General features: G+C 38.5%; 1 protein-coding gene across 1 annotated transcript in view; it reads left to right on the forward strand.

The window, feature by feature from the left end:
* Positions 1-132: 132 nt before the first annotated feature.
* The window catches only part of LOC137392221 (serine-rich adhesin for platelets-like), a 45,920-nt gene continuing 21,132 nt past the window's right edge, over positions 133-24,920 (forward strand). Inside the window, exons 1-12 of the mRNA XM_068078879.1 lie at positions 133-179; positions 4,066-4,297; positions 4,494-4,629; positions 7,701-7,861; positions 14,844-15,033; positions 19,861-20,034; positions 20,904-21,011; positions 21,431-21,696; positions 22,064-22,150; positions 22,955-23,042; positions 23,307-23,537; positions 24,398-24,508. Coding sequence (XP_067934980.1) covers positions 4,284-4,297; positions 4,494-4,629; positions 7,701-7,861; positions 14,844-15,033; positions 19,861-20,034; positions 20,904-21,011; positions 21,431-21,696; positions 22,064-22,150; positions 22,955-23,042; positions 23,307-23,537; positions 24,398-24,508 — 1,566 coding nt within the window. The 5' untranslated portion in view covers positions 133-179; positions 4,066-4,283. The remainder of the gene's footprint in view (positions 180-4,065; positions 4,298-4,493; positions 4,630-7,700; positions 7,862-14,843; positions 15,034-19,860; positions 20,035-20,903; positions 21,012-21,430; positions 21,697-22,063; positions 22,151-22,954; positions 23,043-23,306; positions 23,538-24,397; positions 24,509-24,920) is intronic.

Consider the following 24,920-nt stretch of genomic DNA (forward strand, 5'->3'; position numbering starts at 1 on the left):
ATTGTGAACCAAGGACATTCAGGGCTGCTTTGCGGTAAAGCGAAACGTTTTGATTTTGTCGTTAAGATCTACAATAGTATTATCTGAACAGGAGTGTACTAATTAGACACAAAGCTGTTAAGCAAACGAATAACCTAATAAATACGAATCACACATACACAACTGCCTTTTTCACGTAGGTATGACTATGATTTTTATGAGATATATTTTAAAGTGTATTCATAATTTTTTGATAGTTAGCTTCACTGACTAAAGTAATTTGACAGTATGCTACTGGTAGTGATAAGAGTAGCGTTTGCCACTAGAAAAGTTTGCATTTTCAGTATGCAGACCAGGAGCAATTAAAACAGATTTATTACTGTGCGTTAAAAACAGCAATAACTTCCAACCTTTACATCGGTGATGACCTATGGATGTGATTCTAGCATTGTTTCACCAATTTAGAGTATAATGTAACCATAAATAGATGCTTTTGTATGTCATGAGCGATATACTTTAGTATGCTCTGTATATCCAATACAACAGGTCTTGGTTCAAATGTAAATAAATCACTTCCATTCTAGTCATTCAAGATATCTTGAGCAACCTGAAGGCCTTTGGCTGAAACTTTCAACTGCAAAAACTAACTAGATTTGACTGTTTCTTTCAACTAGGGTTTTTGCATCAATACTTGCTTGTCACCTTATCATTTGAGTTCTTTTTAGTTCCATGCACGCCTCATTCTGTTGTGTGTCTGCACATAGTCTGTATTGTACTCACTCAAACTGGTCAGTGGATTTATTTATAACTAGCATCTAATATTACCAATGACTGTTATGGTGTCATCATGATATCACTAATTTCTATAGACTTTCATAGTTTATTATTTCCCAAATTTATATGCTTAATTACTGTAGATAAGACATAACTCGATAATGCAACTCTAGTCTTTGATATAGCAGAAGATTTACTGTTTCCTGGCACACCAGTTAACTATTTTTTTTATCGCCAACCACACTTTTTAATAGTTATAAATTATCAAAATAATATGCAAAGCCCTAAATATTTTTTGCAATTGGCTGATTTCCATTGTTGGGACATGGTCGTTGTTTCTTCAAGCAAAATATAACATTTAAAGTAGTTGCGGAAATGCTTTTACCATCACAAATTGTTGATGATGCATAATGGATAACTCATAGAATGATGATGCTTCAACAATGTTCATGAAAAATCCAAGGAAAAGTATCATGACCTTCACCTGACCAAGACCAGTTCTCATTGGTCTATCTATTTGTCATCACACTTTGCCATTGAGTGTAGTGTATTTGCATTTAGCTATTGCAGATGACAGATTGGCTCCCCATCAGCAATACATTTGGCCTGATTAATAACAGGTAGCAAGCTTTTTATGAAAACTCGCCAACATTTCCACTTTGTGCTTCTACAAACGTGTGTTTTTATGATCATGTTTTCAGACTAATGACACTAATGTCAAAAACTAAATGATTGAAAATATTTTTGGTGCAGAAGAAATAGTAAACTGTGGCTTTCGTAAATGGAATATTTCTTTACGCGATTATATTTTATTCCAATTTTTCTGGAGATCATTCAATGTCATAAATACAGTATAAAGAATTAGTATTTCGAACTAGAACCTATAATCACTAGATGTGTCGATGTCAAAAAATAGTATAAAATTGTTGGTTGGTCTAGCATCTGCTAATCATTAATAACACATTAAAAGTAAGTTTTCAACTACTTCCATTGAAAGAGCCAATTTGCTTACTTTTTTGCTGAATTTGAGCAAAAACGACATTCTTTCATGTATCAAATGCGCAACACGATTATTCTATTTAATCAATTCACATGTTAAACATTTTGTTGGTTTTGCATTCAACCTGCTGCGGCATAAGTCCTTAATTTTTTTTTACACCATTTCCGGTTTAAATGTTGACTAATTGAATATTTGATGTGTTTTAATATGTAACCGTGAGGAGTTCATTCCAAATGAAACACTTTGGGATAAACTTTATTAGGATAAAGCAGATCATAAGGAACAAATATATAAAAAAAACTTATAGTGAAACCTCTGGGTTTCGTTTATACAACTTTAGTATCTTGTGTACTGTAGAAAACCCCATTTTAAAGTTTTCTGCATTCCTAGATGAGATCTTTTACCGATAACTTGGTGCTCTCAGGCATGTGTTCTGCCAGTGTTTGCCCTATGAAGCACGTGATACCATGATAATACCGTTATAACATGGCGCTCTCCAAGGTAGGCAACCTAGAGTGCCATGTGAAAGGAAAATTAGTCTAAAATGTTCCAGGGGCGATTTGGTCGTCTGGTTCCAACAGGCACATTACTGGATCACTCCATGTGAGCACTGAAATGCAGATCATGCCATTGCTCTTTAGTTTGTCGAGCTGTTTTATTGTCGCCATCGTGCGTGCCATTTTAGTTTGTGATCGCTGTTGAAAGGATGAATTTTTGGTAGCAAAAAAATTGTGATGCACTATTATTATGATAGCAAACAGGCTAAAGGCATCTACTTACACCGCCTGACATTTACAATAAGAATAATCTTAACTCTTCTGACTTTAATATTAGTGGCGGCCCATTCTAAATAAAGGTTTTTTAGTTAGTGGCTCAGTCACTTATCTGTTAGTCGCCATGACTCAAAACTTGTTTTAACAGTATAAATATTCAGAATGTTCACACCATGTTTGTTTCGTACGGAAAACGTGGACTAGTTAGCAAGGCATTCATCTGTTACTGTTGTTTGTGCCTCGCAACCTGGCAACCATACTGTCTGTCTTGACATCTGCCCTTCGCCCTTTACTTTTAACCTCAGCTTCTTTGTTGCAAAATTGTTCTGTGCTGTTTAAGGCTGGTTCACACTATATCGCCGTATCTCAGCATTGATGCCACAATACAAACAGTCTTTGGTGATCATCGATGATAACAATGTTCACACTATCACAAACCTATTCCATTTGTATCAGAAAATACTCCATGATGTATTTTTCCAATTCTCTTTTTAAATTTTCGTGAAAAAATCTCTGTTTTCCCGTGCTGGAATTAAATAGTCGTCTAGCAGCGACTATCATAAACAGAAATGAACACATCACACTATCCGCAACTGCGAAATACTATCGCCGAAATGGTTTACATTTGAAAGGCGGTCGTCGATGATCGGCGAAATATCGGGAATGTTTGACAGCTGCAAATTTTCCCGACGTGTCTGCGTCGCTTCGTTGATGCCATTGGTTCACAATATTAATGATGAACGCCAAAAGGAAAATGCTGACCAACGACGATATAATGTGAACTAGCCTTTAGAATCGGCAGTTGGTTAGACATTTTTATCTTTACCGCTTTATAGTTCATCAAGGAAGGTAGCTCAAAGCTTGTGGTAGTAGATTAATAAGAGCGAGAATGGCTATTAAGACAGTATTCTGCTATTTGAACAATCCCAGCAGCAATACGCCAGGAAATGAATTGTCCTTTATTCTCATAGCTACTTCAGTTGTTGTGGGCGAGTGGTGTCAGCTATTCATCATAATCTGTGCACTACACTTGTCAGCTTTTGCTTGCAACACTAGACACTGCATCCATATGATACGTATTGCATAGGTATTATGAATGTGCCGTGACAACCATGAACATGTTAACAAGAACCGTAGGCACTATGAAGATGGATATTCTGAGTGATTATGCCATGCATAATATTTATTCTTACTACTGTTTTAGGTAACTTGACGCTTAGGAATACATTTTATTTGATCTGATTCGAGTGTCAGATATGTCCTTATGGTTGGCTAAATTGGATCGATTTTCTTTTTTAGGTTCACTTCAGACATTCATTAATTGTGCTTTCCCTGATTGTCCCAAACAGCATTTGTCATGTGATCTCTATATGGTTACATAGTGGTAACTAAAATTGAACTAGCTGTTAACAGAATATATACTACGGATGCATAGTATATATGTTATTATATCTGACAATGTGTGTTACTCTCAATCAAAATAGCTTGTTTTCAGTGTTTTAATCATGACAGACAAGCTAAGTGTATTAAAATTTGTAGGTTTACCAACAAGAGAGAGGGTGTTAGAGGGATGGCAGAATGGCTTATGGCTAGCATTATATAAGTGCCACTTACTGCCCAATGATAGTAGAACTTGTAGCTTCTACTGCGGATGGCACAGATGTTATTACAGAACTTACTTTTTAATAATTTGTTTTGGGCACAAGTGTGAATAAAGGCAACCTTTCAGTCTCAAGGATCGTTTGTTACTGTGGAGTATGTCTAAAGAAAGGTTAGTTTGTTATGCTATATTTGCCCAAGCACTCGTGATTATGCGGTAACACCAGTTATATGACTGTGATAACGTTACTGATTCAGTGTGAGTTATTTTCTCAGCTACTAGTGGTTGATCCATGCTAGCTAATACACGCTCATGCTTGAGGAAAAGTTACAAGAGAAATTTGTTTAATGTTCTAATGTTTCGGTAGACCGAGGCTGATCCCCAGCCATGGCATGAAGGTTCCAGCATTGGCTAACGCATCTGGCAGATTGACTGCCTACCCCAGTGGTTATCAAGGAGAGAGTTTTCCGCAGTCTGGACCATACACATCACGAGGGATACAGGTAAGAGCGCTTTGTATTATTTATCACATGACCCTCAACCACATGGATATATTATCATACTTGTTGAATGACTACTAAAGCGCTGGCTAAAAGCAATGGACACGGTTGGCTGCACCCTCGAGGAAAATATTTCGTTATCATTGATGTCTATCTGCTCAGCCGTGCTTATTCTTATTTCTTGCCTGTGGCTGCAATAGGTTGCTGTGTGTGACGTGGGCAGTATGCCGCGTTGCAGCTGCGGTTCATTCCGATAACAGGTCACTCTCTAATTGGCAGTGACCTAGAAAGCCAACTGGGTCAACACTACCTAGTAACGCCAACTTTATAGGTCAATTGTTATTGATCGCTTGGCTGGCTTTATTAGGCTGGTAATAATGGGTTAGCCATGCGGTATAGCTTGAATTAGCTCTTTAGCGTATTCACATAAAATTTGAAAAGCCTACGTGCCCCTCTTTGTATACAGCCGTCTTAGCTGAATGGTAGGAAATAGAGTGTACAGAATTCAATGTTGTGAGCCACTACAATATGCCACTGTATACCTTAAATGAGTCATTGAATGTATATATTTTGCTGTTGTAATCAGCAGCTAGCTGATGGGAATAGTTAGAGAGACTAGAGACAACTAGATGGACCTTTGTTATTTTGCCTTCGAATCTGTCATTTCGGATATTAATGTGTGATTTCCATATTAGCGTTCAATGCATTTAATCATTGCGACAGCCAAACAGTGCAGCGAGACACAAAGAATCCAACTTTTTTTCATTTAGTTAGTGCTGGTTGATTCAGTTGATTCACATCTGGTCAAAGCGTTTGTGGAATATTGATACATTGGGTAAACAGTCAAGACCATTGGCCTGCATGGCTGTTTAAGTTCTAACCTATTATATCCTATGCCTTAGTTTGTGGTTAATTCTATCACTCATGCCTTCACAAACAACACCAGCAATGGCATTCAAATACTACGCAACACTACTGAATGAGCTTAAAGGTTGACTTGCAACAAAATTCACATGACAGCTATTTGGTATCAAAAGATTCACCATGACTTACTCTGTTGTGTTGTAGGTGCCAAATATGTGGAAATGTGATTACAAGCTCTTAAAAGCTCAAAAACGAAAAGCCGTCGTTGATTGGAATCTGTTTATTTATCTGATGTAGTCATTACAGTTTGGTTATTGTCTTGTCACGTCTTGTCTTGAATTGAAAGGCCAATAAAAAGCTCAATATAAAACTTATCGTAAAACTTAAATCGTAGCACTAGTTTATGACAAACACTTCGGGTTTTACTGAAGACCCCGTATCAAATATAGATGCTCGCTGCTTTACAGTATTGTTTCGGCTTGATCAAATCGTCAAATCGTAATCTGATCATGTGACCCAATAGTTCGCAAATAATTTTTGCAGCACTTTTCGATTATCACAGGTGACCAACAGGCTTGTCATGATTATCAAACAATGATACGTACTCCTTCGAGGTAAGGTTAAAAAATTAAATGAATTTTTACGGTAAGTTATAGGATATCAGTTCTAAAAGTGACAGCATTACAATGGCGATAAAACAGATGCCTAAGAACAATGGACATAGTTTTATTGAATGCGTGAAGTATATTTGTGAAAATATTTCGACGAATAAGGTTGCATGAAAGTGTAAACAGAAATCGTCTACCACAACTACGTCACATTTGAGCCGTTTTGGAAAGAGAATCCAAACTACGACGGTCTTGTGTGGCTGCGATTAACTGTTCGTTTTTGAGCTTTTAAGAGCTTGTAATCACATTTTCACATATTTGGCACCTACAACACAACAGAGTAAGACATGGTGAATCTTTTGATACCAAATAACTGTAATGTGAATTTTGTTGCAAGTCAACCTTTAAACTTTTAAAGTAAGACACTAATGGGGGTGATCTCATATATATCATTCGCGTGTCATAATATATATATATATATACATACACACAGATATATATATATATATAGCAGATCAATGGACGTGTGATAATCATTCATGAGTAAGCACAGATCCAATGAAAGTCATTTTTGGATGAAGCACCAACTTGATAATGTCGAGGGGTGTAATTACTCATAGAAAACGGGTGTCTATGCGTTACTAGTGACGTTAGTCTACATGGTCGTAAAGTCTCAATGTGCCACTGTTCATGACGCAGATGTGATCAACAAAACGTCTATACATTAGAAGATTGATAAAAATACACTCATGAATCGGTCAGTACATTCTGAAAGGTCGATCCTGTCGAGGAAGCAGTGCTCATTGAAGAAATCTGGCCTTGGAAGATTGACATGGTAATGTCAAAAATTGACAGTAATGTCACAAAGCATTACATGGGGCTGACAATTTATAGACCCAAGAGACTAAGTCATCTATTGTTGTTGCCATCCTTGACATTCCAATCTTCAGGTTATTACGTTGCTGTTCACCAGCAAACTAGAAGAGATGTCATGGTTTGTATTAAAAAAGATTGATGTTGTGATGAGAAAATTCGCAACTTCGCATTTCACGTTGATGGACATTTTAGAAAATCACATTTTTAGTCATGAACAGGGACTTTGCAATATAGATACAGAAAAGATATAATTGTTGAATAAGCAGTTTGTGGATACAAGCCTTGTATTGTGGATGCATAGTGGCAAAGATTGGTGGAACAGCAGATGCTGCTACTATGAATGAAGTTACAGTCTGTATGTTTGTAGCTGTAACTATGTCTGAAGCTACAGTTGACCTTGATCCGTGGTTGGCAGTTTTTCCATAGAGCAATCATGGTTCAGCTTATTTATCAAATTGGTCTCTTTGTCTGATTGATGTAGAGGATTGCGCCTCACTGGTACATAAATGTTTAACGGTGGACCTAATGAGAATGAGATAAATGTTTAACTTTCAGTAAACGTGTTTTAGCCTTTACAAAATTGTGGGTGAGGCTTCAAGTACTGTAACTAGTTCCACTTATATTACTGCAGTCATAGTGCTTGGATGCTTTGGTCCTAGCTGCTTTTTATTAGATAAAACGAATTTAGTTTATGATATCATCCCTACTTTTGTTTTGAATGTTTAGCCTAAGCCGAGACATATGCCAAATGACCTGTCACAGAGTGTCGAAGAAAGAATAAACTCGGAAATGTTTGACCAGACCCGAAGAATGCCTGGCTCTGCATCCGTCTCCAACCATCCACCATCTTCTACACACCCTCTAGATCTGCATCAACAGAGGGAAAGGTAATAGATATAAACCGCATTTCACCCAGCTTCATATATAGCGATCCTGGTAGCAGTATTGTGTACATAGCGGAGCAGCCACGATTTACTTTGCTGCTTTCTGTTTAAGCTAGCTACTTATCAGCTCACCAGCGTGCTTGTTAGCATGAAACCTTCAGCGGTTCATAAGTACTCAGAGTGAAGTCAGTTATATTCAGGTGTGGAGATTGCTCGATGGCAGGCATCGCTTCGGGTGTCAGTAGGCATTGCGCTAGTGTCTAGTAGAATGGCTAACAATGTATTCTCTTTTGTGAGCCCTAAACTGTAGGATTGTAGTCCTTAGAAAGCCTTCGTTCTTTTGTTACTTCCCTTTTGGTTTATATATTTAATGATGCCTCTAGTCATGGATGTATAAGTGTCTTCCTTGCTGGATAAGGTCTCCCTTGCTGTGTAACGTCTCTCTTGTTGTGTAAGGTCTTCCTTGCTGTGTAAGATCGCCCTTGCTGTGTAAGATCTCCCTTGCTGTGTAAGGTCTCCCTTGCTGTGTAAGGTATTCCTTGCTGTGTAGAGCAAGGTTTATTACGTTGCCATCTAGGTTACGCATAGTTTTGGAAACTCCGCTGTTGAGAATAAGTCATCACAGTGGTAGTTTTGTATAAGCCGACAAGGCTGCTAATTATGTTATGAGAATACAGTCAAACATATCACCTACAATTGCAGCATACAGTGTAGTCCCGGGTTACGCTTACCCAGTTTTTGCAGTGTTTTCGCCTTACGGTGTGGAACATGATGTTTTTTTGTTTCCACCATATAACACTATTTTCGTCATACGATATCAACAAAAATTTCTCTCTAAATTAAAATTTGACAGTCACTGTGCTAAATACGTCGAAATAACAAAGATGCCGATATGCTATTCGGCCAAATCCCTCTCACACTGCTTGAAAGAGATACGACGCTCGCTCTGTATCAGTTCAAAGTTATGCGTTATAAGTTTTAGTAGTAAAAACAAAACAAGGAAACAGATAGGTGGTAAAATTTTAGACCATGACAAATTTGAATTTTAGCTTAGTAACATATGTAATAAAACTCACCTTTATGTGTTTAGTAAGCTAAATTCATTAAAATTAAATTCAACATTTATGTTATATGCCGGTCTTGAAGGTAAGAACTCCCTTCGGTACGTACTGCACATAGTACATTGTAATGTTACATTTTCTTGCAGATCATTACCCTTCATACACTGAAGTTACTGTAGATAATATAGTTTCTAAAGTTACTATACTATTTTGTTACTAATTTTAATATGTACAGTATGTATATAAAACATTGATGTTTCAAGGATGTGTTTGCATTAGATAATTACTATGGGTTTCTATACCCCTCTATACGACATTTTCACCTTGCGATGCCAACACCGGAACGAATTGAAACCACATGGCGAGGGTCTACTGTGCTATGCTATTCTAGCTCATATTTGTGTTTATACCCAAAGTGATTGACAACATAAAAAATAAGCCAAAAAGCGGTTAGTAAAAATAAATGAAATAAAGATAACCAAACTATAAACTAAGTTAGCATAAATTTCACTTGGTTTAAGTTAGAGTAAGTCACGCTTGTCTCTACCTTAGAACATACGCTTTGAGTAAGTCACGCGTGTCTCTACCTTAGAACATACGCATTGGGTAAGTCACGCTTGTCTCTACCTTAGAACATACGCATTGAGTAAGTCACGCTTGTCTCTACCTTAGAACATACGCATCGTCGAGTCGCCATATGCGGTTTCATGTCTTTAAGGTGTTGTAAGAATATAAGTGTTGTTATCGTTTATTACTTTATTTTTACTTATTTAAAATTTAACAGTTTCATTTAATGTATCGTACTAATGTGGAAATACCTGTAGGAGTTTAGTAGAATTCGGAGGTGTTTAATTGAGTAGATGATGTACAGCGTGTTTTTATGGAAATATTTGATATATGCTCGGACAGATGGCTGTTGTAATACGCAAAGGAGAACATTTAACTAATAAATTTTGCATGTAGAGATTTGATTCTACTGGTTTTGGGGATAGAAGACCCATCTAGCCAACTACTAAAGCATATACTTCCTTATGTGGTATTATTCCTTATAACAAGTTGAATGGCTCATTGGTGACAGTAAAATGATAGACATGGTTAAGGTTGACTCACTGAAGTCTAGCTAACAAAGTATGACAAGATAACAGCATCACTTTGCCTAAGACGTGCACCTGTGTGTTGGACCTGGTTCGCTGTGGACCTGGTTAAATCGTGCCAAGTTCTGCGCCTCACTCAAACTCTGGGTAGTGTGTAGAGGGTGCTGCCTTCCTTTCCTGAGGGCATACGCACCAGCCATACATCATACATAGAACTACAGCCATATTTGCATCGCTGATGTAATGGCACGTGGTCAAGCAACACGATTGAGTGAAAAACTACTAGGAATAATTACATTGTTGTGGTGGGAAGTCTTGGTTGTTCATATGCTTGACTGTCCATATTCTTGATCCGCTCTGCCAGCCCACTGCATCCCTGAATGCCTTTACCTTATGCCTTAGCTATGCCTGTCTCCTCGTCTCTACTGTTTGTGACAGACATGCATCCGATAGCTAGCAACAAGTAATGATAATCTATTTTGTTTTCTTGAATGGCTGTTTTCACATCTACCACATGGTTGCCCATAGTTTGTCTGAAAGGATGTCTTCTAGAGAGTTTTTACACCTCGTGGCTGTCAAGAAATCCACTCATCACCGTTTAGTTTGACCTTGGCTAGACGGAAAGTTAGGGGAGAGTCAGCATTTGTCAGTTTGTTTAGTCAGTATCGGCAGAATTGGTTCACCTAGTTGGATGCCTCAATCTAGCTTTAGCCATTCTACTAGCCGTTTGGTGATTGATTTTACTTGAATAAACCCAATCAATGGAGCGTAGCGAGCGTCTAGGGAGACCATTATGTGTAGAGACTATGCATCTCTGTACTGCTACTAACAAATCTTACATCTCCCATTTCGGAATAAGCCATTCGCTCTACGAAAATACTCATAGCACTGACCCGTGCAATGAGTGAACGAGTCAGCCGACTGGAATGCATGTTATAAGCAAGCAGTTTGCCTATCCGCGAGTTCTCTAGTTAGTCAACTAGTAGGGTTGACTAACTAGAGCTCTTGTGTTTTCCTTTGGCTCAGTGCCACGTTTACACTAACACTGATCATGATATTACTAACATCACCCCATGACAGACCTTAGAGTAGGCGGAGAGTCCTTTGGTTGTTGGATTGTTTTTAGAAGCAATATTTAAAAGCAACTAATACGGGCGGGCGGGAAGTACTATTTTTATTATACAGAGTTTTGTATAATCCTTTGCAGAAGACTTCAAAAATGTGTATAGTTCTCACAATAAGTAGCCGACTATAAGGCGTTCTTCTCTAGAACGTTCTTATTGTGATTATATTTTACACAGCTCGTATATCACACAGATATGACTTGTCAGAGTTTCAAGCTTTACAAGTGGTTAGTGAATTTTTCTCCCCATATGCCAGTTTAATGGTATGTCTAATGCTAAGTTTCCTAACTTATCCTGTGATAACATTGCAATCACCTTGATTTCGTGTCAACTGATAATTACTGTTTTCTTTGCTGCAACCAGCTTTGTTAAAATACTCATCAAAATTTACCTTCTCAGTTATTGCCTCTACATTTGGTTAAGCTATTGCGCAAGATTGTCAGTATAGATCTTTGTTGAATATTTCAAAACAAATGCATCTTCTGGCCACACAGAGAGGTGGTTTCTGATTAGATGTGGATAGCTATTATAAGAATGCTCCTGAACAGACTACAAGTGGAGCTTAGTAGGCTACTTTCGTATAGACCAGTTAATCGCCTCACAGCCAGATACTTATGCTGGAAAGCCTAGGGGAGAAATGAATATAACTGCTGTGGTGCCTTTGCTAAGGGAGACTCATTGTTGGCTTAGATATGTTATAATCCGTCATGCTCAAGTCTTGCCTCATGCCTCCTGGCATTGCGCAATCCATGCCATCGCTTTGCCTATTTATAGTCATTTCACAAAATATATAGGTCAGTATTTTGGATCACGTTTTTTGTTGATCGTTGGTAAGACATCGCGTGGTGAGTGTCTATGGGTAGAGCCCTGCCATGACTGGTTTGCCTTGGCAGTATGCTCTAGCTGGTGTGAATGGATTGCTTGGGTATTGCAGCTGGTGTGGCAGGGTGGGTAGACCCAGCACTAGTACATCTAGGTAGAGATCACTGTAGCTCATACGGGCTGATATTATAACTGGTAATTCTGACAAGAACAGAGACAAATTTAACTTGGCTGAGAGTGCGGGTAATAGCTTCGATAGAGTGCAATGTGTTAGCTGGTATGACTGTGTAAAAATACGGTTGACATTGCTATTCATGGCAGGAGCTGCACTTAGATATTAGTTTCTGTTTGTTACGCTGGCCTTTGACTAAAGGTCATCTATAATACCGAGATCACTTTCTGCTCTGTGTGTTATCGCTCTGATTCAGTCAGTGCTGTATATAGTTGCAGCTTGCTCAAATCTTTCTTTACAAAATTGGGTTAGCCTCCCTCTTTACCTGTCTGACAAGACCTCTTTATCGCTTGTTTAATCGCTGCTGCCCACTCTACCTTTGACAATGTTCTCATCGAGAAGCGTACACCCTACATCAATTGGTCAGCATTTGGGCTTGGCTTTGCCCGGGCTTGCTAATGGCGTAGTGTAGGCCTACGCGTTCACCTGCGGTCAATATGTAGTGCAGTTCATGCCATGTATTATCTCTGGGCCATTGTGTGGCTATTGAGGTTGTAAATGCAAGCAGTTGGTTAGTAGGCAGCGCTAGTTGACGCGACCTTGGCTGGGCTAAGCCAGCTCGTATCTATCGACCGTACTGAGTGTTTACAATTACTGAGCGTTTTCAATTCTTGTTCTACTTTCATTCGCGTATACAAGGAATGTTTCTCAATGACGCTATTCATATGTCTCTGCTGTCTTCCATTATGTCTGTTGCTAGTTTGAACTATGCAGGATAAAAATGAGGATTGGTGATACTGTTCCATACAAATAATCTGATTTGAGGCTTCTATTTGTTGTTACTTCACCGCACACGTAGCTGTTGAACTGACAACAGGGTATTTATGTGTACCTGCAGAGTAGGAACAGCCCTGTCACTGGACCGCTTCATTATGCATGCCTGCTGTATTATCGTTCAACTTAATGCTAATACTATAAAAAAAACCATCAAATAATGATAATCTTTAAAACAGTTTCTGGCTTGTACCGGCTCAGGCCAAGTGTGAATGCACCGATAATTGTCTCGGTGTTGGGTAGGCGGAGTGGGACACTCTTAAATCAATATAGTCCGATCTCCATCTATCAAATTCATTCGTTCAGTATCTGAAGCATCGAATTTCGACTTATATATTCTTATAAGGATACACTTTAATTCGTTTTAGATCTCAAAGCCTACAATAACTCACTCCTAACTACGGTAATCACACGACATCAAAACAAATGTATTAAATGAAGCTATGGGAAATACTATATGCAAAATGTAATTTATATGTAGACAACTGAATTAATATAGTACTAGGGATTTTTATTGTTAGTGTTATTTGTTATCGTAGAGACGCGCAAAGAAAAGTGTATTTGATGATAGAGGCATGCGGCATAACTTGCTCTCATCTGTCTAGACTAAATTACTTGATGTTTCTTAATGCTTTTGTAAATTTACTTTTTTCTTTAAACTTTGGCAAACGGCTTTGTTTCCAAGTGTTGAGTCAGACATTTGGAGTTTTGCATTGTGTTCTGTAATTCAGATGTCACAGTAAGTGTAATCAAAGTCTGCGTGTAGGCGCGTCCCTAGTTCACCATGAGTCCGTGCTACCTCTTATCTCTTCCATTAACTCTTGTTCACACATTACAGAAGTTTGTAGATCATAGTTCAGGACCTACTGCAAATCTCGTTATGTCATAAAAGCTCTATCTTGTCAACCCCAATAGCTCACAAAGCTTTAATAAAAACCAGACATTTACCTGTTCACAATTGTAGAGCATAGAGCTACTCAGATTTGCCAATTTTAGTCGTTGTGACTGGATATGTTTTAGCTTTGCTGTTGTATTAACATAGAGTCACCTTTTTTACTATTTCTTCTAGTAACCTGAAATTCAATCCTCCAGTTTTGATTGCGTATAAAAACAGTCTGCAGTCTAAGGTATCTTATAATCATAAGAAAAATGGTGTAACAATTGGCCAACTAGTGGTACGCTCACTCGACAGCGAGTCAGATAGGGGCTCCCTCCACGAGCGCCTGAGATGTTCTTCTCACACGGTATGCTAAGTGGCTCCTGACAATCCTGCACAATGCTGAGCTGGCCATTTATCAAAAGTATAACTTCCAGTCATGGCTGCTTTTCATGCTATGTAACACCGATATTAATTAGTTAGCCTGAATCTATGTTGTGAGTCTTGCTTGGCCCATGTTATGTTCGTTAGTGAGTCAAATGATGACTCCCCTAGTACACTTATGTATTCGCCGCGAAAATTTCATGTGCGAAACTAAACTATCATAACGAACGAGCGAAAACGCAAAATCATATAACTTCGTTTATTGATAGTCCAAGAAACAAATGGCAGCAAGCGATCAAATTGCGTTATCGACCTTGGCCACACCATTCTACCTGCGGTTCACAATTACAAACTAGTCCCAAATTGAAATTTTTTTCTTATCGGTGTACTGAACCGGAGGAATCTAATTATGTTTGTTCCATTGCATTTATTTTCACATCACTATATTTTCGCACTCATCAGAGCTGCGAAATTAAGTTGCAGCGAAATTTTATTCTGTATGCTCTCACGAAACGAAATACTAGCGAAATATAAGTGTCCTAGGGTAAGAGACTAGGTCAAAGAATTCATATTCAGTTGGTGTCTTGACGATCTCATACTTGAATTTCGATCTTTAGACCACACCGAGAACTAGGAATAGAGCAGTCTAACCCATCTCTGCGGTCTATTCCTTTGGATCCAAGCTCGGTACCTAGCAGGCCCAAAAAGGCTCGTTACCACGAAGCGGCAAGAATGACTACAGGCGCCCCTCCTTGGAGCCAACCATTACATATCAACACAAACAACATGGACGGCAACAAAATGAAGGTTGGTGGATGTTTGCATTTCTTTTTGCTATATAGAATATGATGGCTATGCGAACCCCGTTGCTTACATTGCAAAGTTTACTGTGTCAGGATTTCTGGCGATTAAAATGTGTTGATTATCGGTGTATTGATATCAGTAGATTTTTTAAAAACTATTCTCAGGTTCATTTTATGAACTATAGCTCTGACTCTGGCATGAGCTTTGAAATGTCTGACGCACTGCATTAGATGGGACTGTATTTAGTTCTTTCTTGTCAGTCTGTCACTAACAGAGAACGCATGCTACGGTAGGTAGAGTGTGGAATACACTACACCGAGTGACAGATAAACCTCTACTTATGATCGCCATCTTAACTTGCAAAGTTTTTTACATCATTTAAAATTTGAGCAAATATTTGACCTTGCTCAAAATAATTTCCAACATATGACGACTAAACATTCTCGAAACTGTAGTTTTATAAATTGATATGCATGTATGTAGCTCTCCTCTAATATTAAACAGTGCTTCACGTCCTCCTTTTTCAATTTTACAAACCAGTGTGGTTAGGAAGGGTAAAAGGCTATGCTTTACTTGGAGTTGAAGCAAAATTATAGGAATCCATTAGCAAACATCTCTGGATCAACTATCTGGTAAGCTAGTAGTTATCGTGAAAAAGGGAAAGCAATACCTGAAGTAACTGAAAGTTTTCCACTGAACATGATAATTGAAGATGGAAGTATAGATGAAACCATATTTAAAACCAGAAAACATAAAAATATATGTCTATGTACAATTCACCTACATATCACCTGTTTTGTGTGTCGCCAAGGTGATGCGCGTTCATTTATCTGTCTCTAACTCGATGTCAAACAAAAAATGCTAAAGAAAACTTTTTTTATTGATTATTACTTCATTAATGTAGTTTCATTAATTACATTCATTAATTCTTGCGTATTTTTTCACTCTTGTTTTACAAAATTATATATATATATATATTGTTGGTTTAATGCTAGATGTCATTACTAAAAGTAACTATCATTAATTTTCTGAGATGGAGAACATCAGTTGAACTATAGCATATTCTTATCAGACTGCTTGCTTTGGCGTACAACAGTTTTGACATACAGTAATACTTCAACTTACGAGTGCTCCAACGTATGAGAAACTTAAGATACGAGCCAGCTTTCTAGCAAGTTTTAGCACTAACATACGAGCCATGTTTGAGATACGAGCACTTGAGTGAGTTGCCAAGTATGCCGGAGGTGTTTTATTAGAACAGCATCACTCTGTATTTTTCAACTGCTCAGGTTATACTGTTGTACCGTGTTTTTTTGTGCACGATTTTCTGTGCAGAATTATGTGAATTAAAAGTACTGTGCGTAGACCGAAAGTTTGCCAGTAAAATGAAAGATAATACAAAGAAAAAGCAAATGATAACAGTCGATATTAAACGGAAAAGTATTGAAAAATATGCGAAATGTGTATGCGTGATTCAGATAGCTCGGCAATATGACAGAAATACATTCATAATTATCAAACAGAAGGATTATATTCAGGGCATTTAGTTCGCAAAAGGACTAGCCATAGTTTCTAAACGGTGCAGCGATCTTCATGACCGCTGATGGCATTGGACAAACAATTGGCCGGTGACAGCGTAACTGAAACGATGCAATGTGAAAAGGCCGGCGCTATCTATCCAAACTGTTTAATAGACATTCGGACAAGTTGGCTAGTGATCGTGTGTTAACCATTTGTGACGACACCTGTGTTCGTCCTAATCGCAACATGTTGCAAGGGCGACAAAGGCAAACGTCCTTAGATAGGTTTATCTTAAAACAGCCGGCTAGTCGTGAAAGCGAAAAAAAGGAAAGATTTCTCGCTAACCAGTGAGAAATTTCAAACTATGAACGCCGAAGAAATTTTAATTACGTTTAGTTGAAAATGAAAGTTTGCTTTTAGGTTTGCTTCTAAGTTTGTCTTTTAACACTTTGATAAAATCTAAATTTATCAAAGTCAACTGTTGTAACGAAGGATAACTTATATCTCCCTCCCTGGCAAATGCGAGTGTTAACTGCTATTGTATGTATTTAATTTTACATTTTAATTAATCACATTTCCTTGCATTATTTTTTATTTGTTGCTTTTTGAAAGCATGTAGTACGTAAGGACAATAGCCAACATGTTCTTTCTGTTACAACATCTTGTTTTGAGTGTTTTATTTGCCTTTTTTTAGAGTATGGAAACCAATCAATATATATTTAATTGTTCTATATATAAATTAATTGCACCAACATGCGAGTAAATTGACATACGAGCTCAGTCTCGGAACGCATTAAGCTCGTAAGTTGAAGTATGGCTGTACAAAGATAATCTCAGAATGATTTAACTTTTCATGTTGAGGCCTCGTGGTGTATAGACATTGAGGAGCTACGCTGCCTAGTGCTGCTCAGTTGCTATCCAGAACAGTTGTAGGTGATTAGAGACGGATAATTACAATATTCATGTATGCTGCTGATGCCCTACTGTGTGCTCTTTTGTTTCATCAACTTTCTAAATGAAACCCTATGTCAATCGGGTCGATTGTGAAGGTGTTCCTATACTCAACGTTTCCATACTGTTTCATTCCTATACTGATGTTTTCATCTGAGGTGGTCATGATGATGAAATGTAGGGTAACTAATCGGGCTGTTCCAAGCATGGTGTATACTATGGCAGGGATTTTCTGTTGATAGCTTAAACACAAGATGTCAAGGTTGATTGCAGACTGCAACATCTAGGGTGTTTTTTGGCAAAAACGTTTAGATAAGAATGACCTACATTCTTGTGAGATGACCTAATACCTTGTGGCAGCCATCCATTCATTTTTATGTGGGACGGCTTAATAAGTTTATCAATGGAATAATCACACCTGCGTTTTCGCTCTTTGAGGATTGATCTTCCTAGGATCATTCAGTGCGTGGTTATGCACAAAATCATGAACATTAGTAACAGCTTTTTCGATTGTGGTTCATGTGGCACACGAAAACAATTGTTTCCGTTCCTAGTTTGTATTAAAACTCGGGCGTTACAATTTACCTTTTTACCATTCATGTTAGCTTGATATGATAAAAAGGTAATGTTAGTTAAAAAATAATGTGAACATTTGATTACTACTAAACCTTTGAATATAAGAAACCTTAAAAAATCGGTCAGTGACCAATAGCCCTGACCAATAACCCTGACCAATAGCCCTTACCAATAGAATTCTTAAAACTTTGCTGTATATAATTTTGCCTGACTACGAAAGCTTGTATTCAATCGTTTTCTCAAAGGGATGACAACTCTTATGACGGTTATCCTTGAACCTTAGAAAGCACAGATTCTGTTCGTTCTGACATAAATTCCAATTGCAAGTGGGTTCTTCCTCACCTTGCATGTCATTTGGTGACAGTAATCTTTCTGAAGGTTATGGCTATGGTGACACATAGCATGGATATCAATGGCCACCATGGTTCAATTGAGTAAAGCCGTGGTCACACGGGCACCGAACCGAACTAAATGACGCAAAACGACGTCGTTTTCAGCTCTAAAAAGTTCGGCTGAGGACATTTCTGGCCGAAACGAACTATTTCGGTACTGCTCGAAATTTCGTGCCGAACCCTTGCTCTTATTGGTTGGTTAAAATTCTAGAATTCTAGCGAGCACGCGTCACATTTCTTCTTACGTGCGTGTGAGTAAAGTTAAAAAACAAATGGGACGATACTTTTATTTTGTTAAATAAACAACATGAAGCAATTTACGACAAGGTTCACCCGGACTGGTGATTGGGTTGCATAAATGTAAGATGTTGCACTTAAGTTTTGCATAAATGTAAGGGAATGGTTGTGATTTTCTTTCGTGTAGAATATAAGTAATGTGTCATATTCATCCTGATGAACTATCGTTGACTGATTTATTTATGTAAAACCACAGTACTATGATAAAGACTGTTTTTGTTTGTTATGTACTCAGCATAGAAAAACATTCATATGTTAATAAAAAAAATATAATTATGTTGATGGGAAGGGTTAGCAAAATATTTGTATCGAGTGATTTATTTTGAGCAGCCGAACGATCTTCTGATAATTCTGCTGTGTAATTATAATTTATAATTGTTTCTCAAAGTTTTTTTGTTTACAATAGAAATATTTAACTCAAATACATAACAACTACTAATGAAACCGTGTCCTGTCTCTATACGTATGGTATCTAGGAAGCGAAGTTACTTCGGTGGCCGTGTGACATGTGCCACGAACCGAACCAGCCTCCGAACCGATCCTACGTCGGTTCGGTGCTCGCGTGACCACGCCTTAAGAGTACTTTTAGTCACCGCTGGTATTTCTAGCCTCATGGCTTTTACACCAAGCTATCTTGTTGAGGATTCTACAAGCTCTAATGATTTTCAGCTTAGATTGTCAGTCTGTTCATATTTAGCAAATTGCAGGTCATCTCGGATTAGGTTTGTGACAATTGATTGCCAGCATCTGTTCTATTCTGAGCAAGATGATTTGGCTATAGCGCATTATGGTTATATTTCAATGATTACACGTTTCCTGTTTCTATATAGTATTAGATAACCATTAGCTAATTTCTTGAGAAGTAAGTTTTTATATTTGTGAAAACATGTCTGCCAAATGCTAGCTGCCAGCTGTTTTGACCAATGACATTATTGTAAATTCCATCACAGCCTATTGATGCATATGTTCATTTCTATTGCTACTATAAAACTGCTAGTAGCCTTTCTTTTTCCAGCTACTTTAAATAAAATCTTAACTAGCAATGTTCGCTCTCGCCTCTCTGGCTGAGAAAAGGTGTTGTGTATTTGAGCAGCAGATGGAGCCCTTGGGACACCTGGGAGGGTACCACCCAGAAACGGAAGCTATATCCCCTACGCTGCCGACAGAGAGTCATGACAGCAAGTCTGATATTGTGCACTCAATCAACGAGGTTGACCGCGAGCTCAATCTCATTGAAAACCAGATACAACAGCTTCAGAAAAAAGAGGTATGGCTTGCGTATATTTTACACAATCGCTATTCTATTGTCCATATATATTTTGCCATTGTCTTGCATTTGTAGCGCCAAGCTAGCAGAAGCTTGTGAACTGTTTAGTCACACTGACACTGAAGCTCTGAATGCGGGCCATTGTGACTGACTGTACACAGGAGTATGAACTTCGTATAGCTCGGGGCGAGCTATTGAGTCTAGCCAACAACTTGTGATGCTTCACTGTTCTCATTATTGATTCTATGCTTCTATTGATCTTACAAAAATCTATGATTGTAATTATCTCCTGTCAGTGGGCAGCGCTAGCAAGAGCTAGCTTCACAATGGCTAGCGTCACAGCGGCTAGCGTCACATCGGCTAGCTTCAAGCATCTTTTCTCTAGCTCTCATCTCTAATTTGTATCCAGCGAGTACTCCGCAGTCAGGCCTCTAGCTTATTGTCGAATTTGAAATGTCATAACATATAATTTTTTTCGCCTCAATTTATTTATTTGCAAACGTGTAATGTTCGCTGCGTTCACAAAGAGGGAAGCTTGGCCTGCAGGGCTGACATCTATTCATGCACATGGGGATTGTTATAGATGAGTTGCTAAAATAGTAAATAAGAAAATCGGTCAGCATCTAGGCCTTTGCCTACAATTGAAGGACTCCTCAATGGTTTGGCAGACTACAACACCTACGTACATCTGTAGCTCGCTCTATTGCAACTCGTTTGTTCTGTAGTCGGTTTTACGGTACAGGAGAAGGGAATACCCAACGAGTTGTTTATGCATGTTTATCGCCTATCGCTGGTGGTGAAGGCACTACGCTAGGTGACTCCTCTGTCAATAGTCGGATAATCGCTTTTAGTTTAACTCACTTTTTCAGCTGGAGCTTGAGGCAGAAGCGGCGAAGCCTGCTCAGAGTCTACCCGAAGAAGATTCCACTGAATCTAAACCTCTCAGCATTGCTCAAATCATTTATAAAGAGAACAGAGTGAGTTGCTTTCTATGAAAGAGTCGCTGTAAATCTTGCCGCAGGTTAAGTTTGTTTCATGGAAATCATGTGTCTGCGTGAAATTATTTTTAGTTTTACTGTTTAAAGCGCTGTCAGTTGCAGTTATCTGGCACTCATTGACATGAGCAAATGTCGTGCTGCTCAGAGATTGTTTTACTGATGCAGTTTACTCTGCAGACGCGCTTAAAGTACACGGCTTATTTGTTCCTGTTAGCATATTCCATGTGGCGGATACGACAATTTGTCCATTGCACCCATGGCTAGCTCTACTCCAGTTCTTGTAGTTGTTTGTCACGTCCATCTCAGTGTACGATCATAGTAAGTACCGCTCACATTAACGCTAGTGTTATCTTGCTCACGGCTCTGTTGGCCAACATTTGATATTCTTCTCCTTGCAGAGGCACGCGCACAAGTCACACGATCTGCTTTCCAAGCTCAAATATACTGACCCCGCTGCCGATTTGCCTCTTTTCCATCAACCATCCGACACCGATGTCTACCATGAAAATGCTAGAAAGTTTTCAACGTTCAAATCAGTTTTACAAGCATATCTTAAGAGGAAGGCGGAGGAGCGCTCCCAAACGGAAGCGTATTGGTCAGAGAACTACGAGCGGCTAGTCATTAGCTGGTTAAAGAAAGTGGATGCCAAGACACTGAAGAAAAAGTAAGAATTACTAGGCAATAACATTGACCCGAGGAATCTTGACTTATTCTCGGCAGCTTTGTAAGGTCGGTTGGTCCTTTGTAATGCCGACAATGGATGGAAGAGGGTGTTGATCACCTCATGCTGTTAGTGGACAAGCAGCTTGCCTGCGCTGTTTCTGTTTCTTACACGCTGTTTTGATTATAGGAGATGGTAGAAAACTGTACAGCAGTCCTGTCTTGAGCAGCTGGTATCATTTTGAATATTTGGACTACAGAATAAGATTGAACTTTGCTTGACCCCTGATGAATAGGCCATATGTTGCAGGGTCAATGCTCCATTTAAATAGAGTTAGCCGCCCATTGTATTTCTTCATCACTTATTTCAGCATTAAAGATATCAAGACCCGAGAGTACTACGAGAAGGTTTTTCCTGAAATTAAGAAGCAAAGAGAAGATAAAGAGAGAATTACAAGGTAATCCGATCATGGCTTGTAGTTGTTACATTACGATGTTTCTCCCTCAGACTGACATTACTTGTACTATTAATTCATTGTTACCTACATATGTAAAATGATATGCTTGTCCGCTCTTTATAATGAATAGTACAATAGCTGACCTACCCCTGAGTCCCTTAATACGATTAGTGTAAGTTGGAGTATCATCTCACCATTGTCATTAAAGTGAGGTGACAACTCTTAGTTTGTGGTGCTAGCATACATTTTCAACAGAAAATAACTTTGATAAATTTGCTATTTGATAAAGTTTTGTTTGTCGTAATAAATTTACCGCTATAGGATATGACTGAAGGATTACAATATCTAGTATCAGATAATAAAGGGGCGTTAATTATCATTTTCCATTCATTGTTAGCTTTATGACTTGTGGCTCTACTCAGGATGATCGCAGACTCATTAGCTTGGTTGTTTAGCGACATTCCCTTAGTTTTCTGTCAATTCTAGCTATTACGATTAGTTGACAGAACAGTGTGAGTTTGCCATAGTTGCTGTGGCAGGGTAGAGAGTATTGTATCCAGTGTGACAGGCTACAGGGGATTGTTTATACCCCTTTTAGTGAAGCAGCACATAGGCTCATTAAAATGTATAGACCACACACTCTTAGAGCTTCACACTATTTTTCATATGTATTCTTTTCACTTTTCTTATTAAAATGTATTTAATGTATTTTGTAATACCATACTTCTTAAATTTGCAGCACTGTTAGACTCTACCGAAAGGTTTATACGAAGCGTTCAACCTGTGTGTGCATGTATGTTGTAGTCGCGTGGGAGCGCGAGGGGTTAGTAGTGGCTATGCTCGCACAGAGGCGGAGTTTGAGCAGATAGTAGATGGTATAACGGAACAAGAGGTGCGTTTCTTGCCATTTTCATAAGGAAGTCTGTTGTGCTAAAATGTGCTAGTTTTTGCTATTTCCCTTCATGACTATATTTACTAAATTGGGAGACTTCACGTAACTCGTCTGCTGCAAATTAATATTAGCAGTGTGAGAAATTTCATATTTAAGTTCTTTGTACATTCGTGTTGTTTCAGTTCTGTAAGCCTATGATTTCAGATTGGTTTATCATATTGCTATAATTGAGAAAAATTCATCCTTTGATTGACGGTTTTCTAGGAGGAAGAGAAGAAAATGAGAGCATATGCTATCATTCCCCCAATGCTTAACCAGACTCAGAGAAAGCTCAAGTTTATCAATCGCAATGGCCTGATCGAAGAGCCCATGTCCGAGTACAAAATGCGCAAACAAACCACCAGCTGGTCAGCTGAAGAGAAAGAGATATTCAAGGAAAAATATCTTGAGCGACCCAAGCAGTTTGGTCAAATATCAGAAATACTCGAGAAAAAGGTAGAGCCAAATATATGTACAACATAGTAGTTTTTCAGTTGTGTTTTAACAAAGGTTTAAGCTCCAGTGATACAAAATGATCAATTTTCATACTACGGTAATACTAATAGTTATAGTACTACGGTAGTAGTATACTAATGCGATGGGAGCAAATTAAAGTGAAGGTATTTTGTAAGGAGGAGCACTTTCATGTATATTATTTACAACAAAATTTATTGTCAAATAATTATTTTGGAGTTTCACCTAATTTAACCTTTCCTGTTGTACGGCCATTCGTAAGAATAGGATATCATTTTTTCTAAGTCGACTGATGGTTGGATATAAGACGCGTTATCTTTAAACCCATGAATAGTATGATAGCTGCCACTCGTGTTACATGTATACCATGAGCCGGTTTGCGAAGCCGCAAGTCGTAATAAACAACTCCATTTGCCATGCCATTCGGCACAATCATGTCTCATTGGCAGTTCACATCTTTTTTCATTTTTGAGAGTCCTACAAGAGCGGAAATCATCAGATCGTTCTAGGTTGAGGTATGAATAAGACACGTTGAGAAAAAGTTTGAATATTTTATTAAAAGTATCGCTAACTTGAGTATCGGGTAACTTCCCTTGTAAATATTCAAATTGCTTGTTTTCTGCCCTCATATTTATTCATTCGCATCAGTGTTCATAATTTATCTCTTTCGCTCTTTTAGTTTTGCTCGTTACAAGTTTTTCCTCAGTTTGCAGCTCCTTTATTCCTTGTCAACCTCGTAGATTCTTGTCCTATTACTACTACATGTTCTACTATTCCTCAATTGTACACACTCAATGAATATATTACATAGTACTATATGTTCAACTGTTCCTGTGTTGTAGACACTCAATGACTGTGTCTTATATTACTACATGTCAAAAAAAAGTGAAAATTATAAACAGCTCCTTAAAAAGCAAGTAAAGAGACCTCCCAGGCGACTTCACATCAAGCCAGTATGTATATCTGAGTTTAGCCTTAACTGTTTCAGTAGGTATCAGTACTAGCGGGTATAGGTATGAGCGGGTATACGTGCGGGAGGGTATAGGTGCGAGCGGGTATAGGTGCGATCGGGTGTAGGTGCGAGCGGGTGTAGGTACGAGCGGGTATAGGTGCGAGCGGGTATAGGTGCGAGCGGGTATAGGTGCGAGCGGGTATAGGTGCGAGCGGGTATAGGTGCGAGCGGGTATAGGTACGAGCGGGTGTAGGTGCTAGCGGGTGTAGGTACGAGCGGGTGTAGGTACGAGCGGGTGTAGGTGCTAGCGGGTATAGGTGCGAGCGGGTATAGGTACGAGCGGGTATAGGTACGAGCGGGTATAAACAATAGTAGGTGTGTCTATTGCTTATCTGTTGCTTTAGCCTGGCTAG

This window comes from Watersipora subatra, chromosome 3, assembly GCF_963576615.1.
Source record: "Watersipora subatra chromosome 3, tzWatSuba1.1, whole genome shotgun sequence".
NCBI classification, from domain to species: domain Eukaryota; kingdom Metazoa; phylum Bryozoa; class Gymnolaemata; order Cheilostomatida; family Watersiporidae; genus Watersipora; species Watersipora subatra.